The sequence below is a fragment of the Suricata suricatta genome, chromosome 6 (genome assembly GCF_006229205.1).
Source record: "Suricata suricatta isolate VVHF042 chromosome 6, meerkat_22Aug2017_6uvM2_HiC, whole genome shotgun sequence".
NCBI lineage: Eukaryota > Metazoa > Chordata > Mammalia > Carnivora > Herpestidae > Suricata > Suricata suricatta.
Window position 1 is genome coordinate 12771758 of NC_043705.1, and position 8617 is coordinate 12780374.

General features: G+C 54.0%; 1 protein-coding gene across 1 annotated transcript in view; it reads right to left on the reverse strand.

Moving 5' to 3' along the window:
- Positions 1-678: 678 nt before the first annotated feature.
- ADAMTS2 (ADAM metallopeptidase with thrombospondin type 1 motif 2) overlaps positions 679-8617 on the reverse strand; it is a 229405-nt gene continuing 221466 nt past the window's right edge. The window contains exon 22 of the mRNA XM_029941147.1: positions 679-1315. Within this exon, the coding sequence (XP_029797007.1) occupies positions 858-1315 (458 nt within the window). The 3' untranslated portion in view covers positions 679-857. The remainder of the gene's footprint in view (positions 1316-8617) is intronic.

The window sequence follows — 8617 nt, forward strand, 5'->3', positions numbered from 1 at the left end:
AGTCCTTACTTTGAGAGACTGCGTCCAGCCAGGCCTAGAGACCAGAGGCTGCAGCCTGGTGACCCTAGACCCTAACAGACCTTCCAGACGCCCCCTGCAAATATTTTGAGTTGAACTTTTAGGATTGAGGATTTTGCACACAAATCTAGACTTCTACCAAATGCACCCTATCTGCCGCCAGGGTCTGTGGTCACAGAGCAGCGGTGGCTGGAGCCCAAAGGCAGCACTAGCGGTGTGCGGCTCTCAGGTGGGTCACCGTCCCCCGTGGGCCACCACATTCATTTTCAACACCTGCCCGGCCCTTGACATACGGGCTTTCAGTTTCACGGCCTCCACTTCCTTGTGCTCATCTCAGTGACTGGTCAATTAGTAAATAAATCACTGTTTCTCCCAATAAGAGTTCCTCATGGGCCTTGTGCCTCGGTCTGGGGATTGGTAGGAAATGTTCCTGCAAAACATTTCTCCAGAATGTTCTCCAAAAGGGCTGTCACTGCCAAGGACAGGAAGATTCCCAATCACTGCTCAGAAACTCAGCGCACGTGTTTCTCTCTCCGAGTTAGCCTGCTGGCCCCCTCATTGATGGCGGCTGTAGACCTCTATATTCCTCTCCACCCCACACCCAACTCCAGTACCGGACTTAGAACATTCCGGAGCCAGGACACAAACGCATACATGAACCCAGCTGCCCTGTGCTCACAACCACATGTATAGATGTCTACGTCACTCTCCCTCTTTGTTTCCTCAAAACCTTTTGGAATCAGACATTTTTACTTTCTCTCCACGATCTGCCATCCATCCCATGGAATATAATCTATAAGCAAGGAAAAAAATGCTATTGATGCTATCTTTCCATTTTATTAGAACTTCCCGAGCATCTCTTTCTTCCTCATCTCATCGATGAGCTCTTGGATTCTCTGGTTCCTGGTCTTTTCGTATGGGCTCGGTCGTCGCGGGATCAGGTTGGGCGGCTGGCCTTCCTCGTCCAGGCCATTGATTTTGTAGGGCACGTCAACCGCGTTGGTGTCCGGGTGATCCTCTGTGCTGTTGGTGCTGGAGGCATTGAGGGGCACCTGCAGGGGCGTGCCCGGCGGAGGCTGTGCCTCCATGACGAGTGTGGGCACTGGGAGAGTGGGCACGAGCTCCTCAATGTCGTTGTGCTTCCCAGGGGGCAGCTCCACCCTGTCATCCACGTCGGTCAGGTTGTCCTGCAGGTTACAGGATCTGCAGCACAGCCTATTGTAGCCTGGGATGGAGCAATAGCGCGACAAAACTTCCATCCTACAGAACATTGACTTGTCGCCTTGGCAGCGGGCCTCTGAAAGACAAAAGTGAGACAAATAACCAAAGGACAGGATAAGGAGTGCGGGGGGATGCCCACCCCATGGGAAGCAGGAGGAGGCTTTTGAAAGAGCTCAGAGACAGCACAGAGGCAAGCAAGCTCACGTGGAAAGTGTGTGTGGTTCTGATGTCAGAGCAGTAGAGCGCGGCCACACAAGCTGTGAGCAGTGCTCCCCACCTCCAGGCAGGCCCCCGGGGTTTTCTGTATCTCTCCGAGTCCCAGACAGAAAGGAGGCCTTCAGAGTCATTGCCATTAAAGAATGGGGCTGTGTCAGATTCATCTTTGAGGTCCCAGGGGTAACCCCAATGAAACTCTGTGGCGGAGTTCGGCCCTACTGTCATCTCTAAGCCATTAACTATAACAAAACTGAACCAGGAGGGACCAATTTCTAAAACCCGATAGAACAAATCCAAGAGCCTTGGTGGCGGCCTCACCACATTTCCTTCACGGTATGTTCCCACCCTCACCCAAACCTGTCAGCTTTCTTCCCTTTGCCTCAGTTTACCTGCCAGCCTCATGTCCTGACACTGCTGTATGACCCACACAACCCACCACACCCTGGGCTCCTGGCTGTCCCCCAACAGACTGCTCCAAAACCTGGTCCCTTCACACACACTCATCCTTCCCCCTGGTGCATTCTCTCCTTTCCTTCCTGCCCGAGAAGCTGGCCCCCTACAGTCTGGCCTCTGAAGGGGCCAGTGTCTCTCCCCGCACAGCTGTCTTCTTCCAGGCTCGGCTCCAGCTCTGTCTGCAGCTGTATCACAGTTGACCCTGAACTACGTGGGGGTTAGAGACACCACCCGACCCCCACCCCATGGAGTTGAAAATCCACATATAACTTCTGACCTCCCCTAAACTTAACTACTAACCATGTACTCTGCCCAGGAGCCTTCCTGACCACACAAATGGCGGAGTTGACCAGTTGTGTGTTATATGTAGTATACACTGTAGCCTTATGATAAAGTAAGCCAGACAAGAGAAGATGTTATTAAGAAAATTGTAAGGGAGAGAACACACACTTACGGTGCTGTGTTGCATCTATTGAAAAAATTTCCACGTGTAAGTGGGCCAGTGCAGTTCAAACCCATGTGGTTCAAGGTCAACTCTTGTTCTACCCACACAACCCCTCTTGTTCCTGTTCTTGCTCTTACCCTCTTTCCCTGTCTTCTTCTCAAATTCCTTCCCCTCCTCCTTCTCCCCCACCACCTCAACCCACAGAATTTGAGAGGATTTGCAGAATTCACTCAACGTGAAAGAGTAAGAATAAGTCATGACACTGTAACAGGGAACAGCAGGTCCGTGTAAATTCCTGGTTTCTGGCCTCACTGGGCCCACCTGCCTACTCTGTCTCTCCCCTCAGCAGCCCCCCATCCCGCCCCACCCCAGTGAGCATCTCAGACCTTTCCCACACAACCTCTGCCGCATTCCCCTTTCCCTCCCTCTCCCTCCTTGACCTCATCCCCTAGAAAGGAAGGTGGGGAGGAAGGAGGGAAGGACAGAGGGAAGGAAGGGGCAGCTGTGGGTGGAAACCGCATCTGATGCAGTGACTCTGGGCACCAACACGGGGCGCTGTCTGCACCCAGGTCTGCAGCCCACAGACACTTCTTGCAGTGACAGACGAGCCGGTCCTCTCCCATGATGGCACCCGCTGCATGTCCAACTGCTCCAGCCTGTAATTCCCCTTCCAGACTGGCTATCCACTTGGCCGGACACCACCCCCAAATTCCTGGAGCTTCAGACTCTCAGTTACTACTGCCTGCAGGACAGCCCCTAACCCCTGTGGTCCCAAATGTACCTGAGACTCCACATGCCCCGCGAAAGCCCAGGACCTTGGCTGGCACCACCTGTCTCAGAGAATGGCCTTCCCAGCACGCAAGCCAAACCCTGGGCTTGCACCATCCCTGCGCCCCCAAGTCTGTTGGCATTTCCTCCTTGACGCTCTCAGTATGTTCCACCTCCCTGGGATGGAGCTGCTTTGCCTCTTGTCTGCACTGTGGTAAGAGCCTCCTTTCTGCTGGCCCATCTCAATTCTCTCTCCTTTTTGTCCACTATCCTGCTCTTGTGAGAATGTTGTTTTTCAACTGAAGGTATGACCATGTCATTGTCCTGATTGAAGCCCTTGCATGGCCCCTTGTTGATTTCAGGGTGAGGACCTGGACCCCCTCCTTTATACTGGACTCCCTCTGGCCACAGGGCCTTTGCACATACTGTGGGCCACCCCCACTGTCTTCCTTCAGTTGCTCTCCTCTCCTCCTCTAGGCTCAGCTGAAACATCTCTGGGCATGACTCGCCTGCCCTCCCTTGGGAAGTTCTCCCCTTCTCCACACTCTATCCCAGTTGGCAAGATTACATTTAATTGTCAGACAAGGTATCTAGCACCTGTTTTCATTATCCAGTAAGTTCCACAGGGCAGAGCCTCAAGCTATATTCAGATGCCTCACTAGCCCCAAAGGCTAGACCAGTGAATCGGAGAATGCAGAAATATATCAATGTGAAAAAAAGACACATGTGAATAACTGAGGAAGTCCAAAACAGGGACATGATGGATTTTAAAACAGTAACATGATAGGCATGAAGAACACAGAGAGGCACACACCACCGGGGGGACCCAGCTGTGGCTCTGGGCTTCCGAGTGGCCAAAATCAGGAGGAAATGTGCCAGGCTGCATGATGCACAAGTGAAAGAGAGAGACACAGATCGGCTGGCTGTTCAGGATGAGCTCTGGCCTTCCCAGCCTAGGGAGCGAGACGCAGGCTCAAGATGGAGGGGAAAGGCAGGGGGCCTCATGCTTCTGGCCGATTCCGGAAATCACACGAGAAGATCCTGGGACGTTCAGATAAAACCTTACAGATGCCCCGTATATGACACAGAGGAAGTTGGAGTGGTCCTGTTTGAAGCTCAGGGGTGCTTGGAGCCCCCTGTGCCCCCTCCCCCACCCCCTGGCCCTTCTCCCCTTTCTGGCAGCCACCAGGTGAGGCCTGATCACAGCCCTCCTGAGTCACAACAAGACTTCTGACAAGATGGGCGTGGTGTCCTCCCACAGGCTTTGACTGTCCAACCCAGGTGGACAGGGTAGGGGCAGGGGCCTCGACAACACACGGCCGGAGTCAGGCCTGGCGGTGCTGCTGGGAGTGGGGCCGGCCGGGCCCCCCAGTTGTGTCCTCCCCTGTCACCTGTGCTTTCTTCACCTAAATGACCAAACTGCTATTAAGCCTCTCCCCCGCTTCTCTCCCACAGCTGAGATCTAGGGAGAGCAGCATCCCCTGGGTAGAGGGTAGGGGTCGGCCAGCTATGCCCGTGGGCCAAGTGGGCACCCCCACCTGGTTGTGTATATAAGGTTTAACTGTTACTATCTGGCCTTTCAGAGAAAGTTTGCCAGTCTGTGCCTGGGAACTTAGCGGGAGCTCGGCAGCATCCCGGTGCCCAGATCAGAGCCTCCCACACAAAACACTGGACAAATGTCCCTGAGTGAATGGACGAATTGGGACTAACAGGTAGGTGACAGCTGGAGGGCCCAGGGTCCACGTCTCCAGGGCACCTCCCTTCACCTGCCCTATGGGTTGGACTTCTATGTCTGTTTTCCTTTGCATGGTGGCTGCATTGCTTTAAGTTTTTAAAAATAAAAATAATGGGGGCGCCTAGGTAGACTCAGCAGGTTGAGTGTTCGACTTCAGCTCAGGTCATGATCTCACGGTTTGTGGGCTCGAACCCCTCACTGGGGTCTGTGCTGACAGCTCAAAGCCTGGAGCCTGTCTTGGGATTCTGTTTCTACCTCTCTCTCTCTGTCCCTCCCCTGCTCTCACTGTCTCTCTCTCTCAAAAAATAAATAAAACATTAAAAAAAATTTTTAAATGAAGATAATGAATAAAAAGTTAAGAAAGCCACAAGCCACAAGTTTGGCTGTGCTAGTATTAGCCTAGAAAATTTTCAAAAAAAATCATTCTCATTTTTTTAAGTTTATTCATTTTGAGAGAGAGAGAGAGTGCACACACACAAGTGGGGAAGGGTCAGAGAAAGAGAGAGAGAGAGAATCCCAAGCAGGCTCATGCTGTCAGTGCAGAGTCCGGCACAGGGCTTGAACCCAGGAACTGTGAGATCATGACCTGAGCTGCAATCAAGAGTAGGACACCTAACTAACTGAGCAGCCCAGGTCTAGCCTCCTTTCCCCAAACCATTCTTTTTTTTTAAGGTTTATTTTTGATAGAGACAGTGCAAGTGGGGGAAAGGCAGAGAGAGAGGAGTGAGAGAATTCCAAGCAGGCTCTGCACTGTCAGCAGAGAGCCCAATGTGGGGCTCAAACTCACAAACTGTGGGATCATGACCTGAGCTGAAATCAAGTCGGGTGCTCAACCGACTGAGCCACCCAGGTGCCAACCATTCTCAAAAGGATGCCACCAGTTGGGTATTTTTAAGTTTTATCGCTGAGCAGACAGCCCTCCGAGATGAAGGAATCACACCACCAAAGGGCCGGTGACGTGGCCAGAAGCACCAACTGGCAGAGGATCCGTACTCCACCAAGAATAAAATTCCGGTGTCCTCGTACTTGATCTTCAGCCATTTCTGGTAGCAAGGAACTGGCAAGACCTACTGCCTTACAACTAACACCAAACCTTTGAGAGTAAACCTGTTCCCAGAGACTGACGCTGTCTGTGGGCCGTTCCCACCAATCCTGGCTGGAGCCAAATCCCACCTGTGTTTCCTCCTTTAAATTAATGTCTTTCATTTTCTTTAACTTAACATTTATCTTAGAAGAAAACCTCACACTACCACTATTCACGGAAAGTAGTGGCGATCAATAAAGGTGACCCTAATCAGGAAAACGAAGTTTGAACCCAAAGTTTAATCCCTCACATGACAGCGAGATGCTCTCGCCTGCGGAGCTCTGGGCTGCAGAGAGCGAGCAAGCGTGAGGAGGACACTGGTGAAGGGTGAAGGGGGGACCAGGAAGGGGCTGCTCAGGGAGGGGGGAGTTCAGGCCATGTTTATGTACCCCCTGAATTAAGCCTCCCTGTGACCCACGCTTCGGGAAAGGCTGGGATGGAGAAAGCCTGGTTCTCTTTTTTTCTCAATGGAGCTTCATGCAGCATTTCCCCGTCCAAAAAGGTTGTGCCACAGGGTACAGGGGTGTGGGCTCCCCGTCAGCTGGCACCCTGGCACACTCCGACTGTCCCGGGTGTGGTCTCCTGGGAAGTCAGTGGCCTGCCTGCAGCTCTGGCCTGGGAGCCCCTCCACGGGGATTTCCCCTGATCCATCTGGGAAGGGACACTGAGTGGACATGGCACTCTCACAGGAAGTTGTGTCTCTCAAGGTCTCCTTGTGTCTCTTGAGCTGGGATTCCTTTCAGTGACCAGAGCTCTGGGCAGAGCAAACTCAGCCACGCTACCGTGACCTGCACTTGCAGGCTGCCCCCCACCCCCAGGCCCGGCCCTGTGCCCCAAAGCCCGTTTCCAGGACACCAGGCGGCCCCATGTTATCCTTTCTCAGGATCTCCCTCCTCGTGGCACGGGATCCCCTCCACAGGAGAGGGAAGAGAGAGAAGCCCACTGACGGGAGGTCCCTGTTGGACCTCGACCTGCTGTCTGGTCCTTGTCAGCGAGGTGGGTCAATGCACCGGGCCCTGTGGCTTCTGACGCGAGTTCTTGGGTAGACGCGGGCCCCCAGCCCTTCTCCCACCCCACACCCAGGACCTGGGCCACTTGGGCACCTCTCCCTCCCTGAACAGGTGGCCTGAGGCTGAGAGCTGTGCCAGGAGCCAGGGCAGTGGCCTGATGGTGGCTTGGCAGGGGGTGGCAGTGGCCTGGACCAGCACTGTCTGGGCTACTGACCCCACATTCCCACTCCATTGATCCCAGAGATGGGGGGAAGCCCGCCCAGAGCCATCTGTGAGGAGAGAACCGAGATGTCCCTGCAAAGGGGCTCATTGAATACGAAGGTCAAAATCACAGTGGAGCATTTTCATGGACCGATGTCACATTTTGAAAAATGCCTGGGGATGGGTGTAGCACCTCAGAAGGGGAGGGACCCTACATATCCACATTGGGTGGGAGGGTGGGGGGGGCGGCAGGAGTCACCGGAAGCAGAAATCCAGTCACTAATGGGACAGAAGGGTCCCCGCAAGCGCCGTCAGCCACGGAGGCGAAGAGAAGGAGCCAGCAGCGTGCCAAACCCAAGCGCCCAGTTTCACTGAACTTTTATTGAGTTTATTTGTGGGATGCATGACAGGAAAAGTCTTTCCATCGTTAGTGAGGAGAAAAGGTCATTTCCACAGTCACTTTGGCACACACTAAACTTTGTCTCATAAAAAAACCGGAAAAGCGACGACGATGGAGCCTAGGTTAATTACGTCATTGGATACATACAAAACACTAATAAAATATCCCTGATAAACCAAAGTGCATATAGACAGAGAGCACAATGCCCAGGACCGTATTGCACCTTCCCAGAGTCAGAGTCACTCGCGTGGCCTAGTCAAAGTTGGAAGTTAACAGTCGTGAGAGTTAGTACGCGTTACACACCGAGTATGTACATAACAGTAGTTGGAGCCGGGGAGGAGGCTGGGTGCTGGTCCGAGGGATGCGGTTAGCAGGTGGCGGGGGTGGGGGGTAGGGTGGGGGCGCTACACGGGTCACACCAGGGGCCGGGCGCGCTGCCTTCTGGGTAAGGCAGGGCTGGGGGAGCGCCCGGGTGGGGGTGGGGGTGGGGGTGGGGCTCAGCAAACAGTCGGTGCCAGCTGGCCGCGCGGCCTCAGAGTGCCGCTCTGAAGCTGGTCTTAGCAGCCAATTCTGTTACCTTTCAACTTTAAGGCATTTTCTACATAGTTTTATCTAAGCAAAAAAGCAATAAAAATTGAGGTAATTCTGTAGTTGTTCACACTGGTAGGTGGCCGCATCCACATCAGTCTCTCTCAACCTCTCACCTCTATGGATGGGGTCATGTGTGCACGATGAGAAAAGGCCATTGGAGCTAATGGACAGAGAATGGAAGGGGCGGTGTGTCCCAATGTCCCACTGGAGGGACACATCCCCTGCTGCCTCCGTTTAACCCGAATCCCCGAAGGGACGAGGCTCAGGGTAGCCAAGGGCTGTGTAAGTTGGACGCAAAGGCCACAGGAAGCAGGCCACAGTCACACAAGTCAGGGGACACACTCAGCACGGGGTCAGCAGCAGCAGCAACAGCAGAGGCGGCCGGGAAGCCCCCGACGCGCCCCCGGGATCCCGGGCAGGGCGCCCAGCGCACGGGCGCCGGCGGAGCTGCACGCCCCGGGGCGCCGCTGGCCCC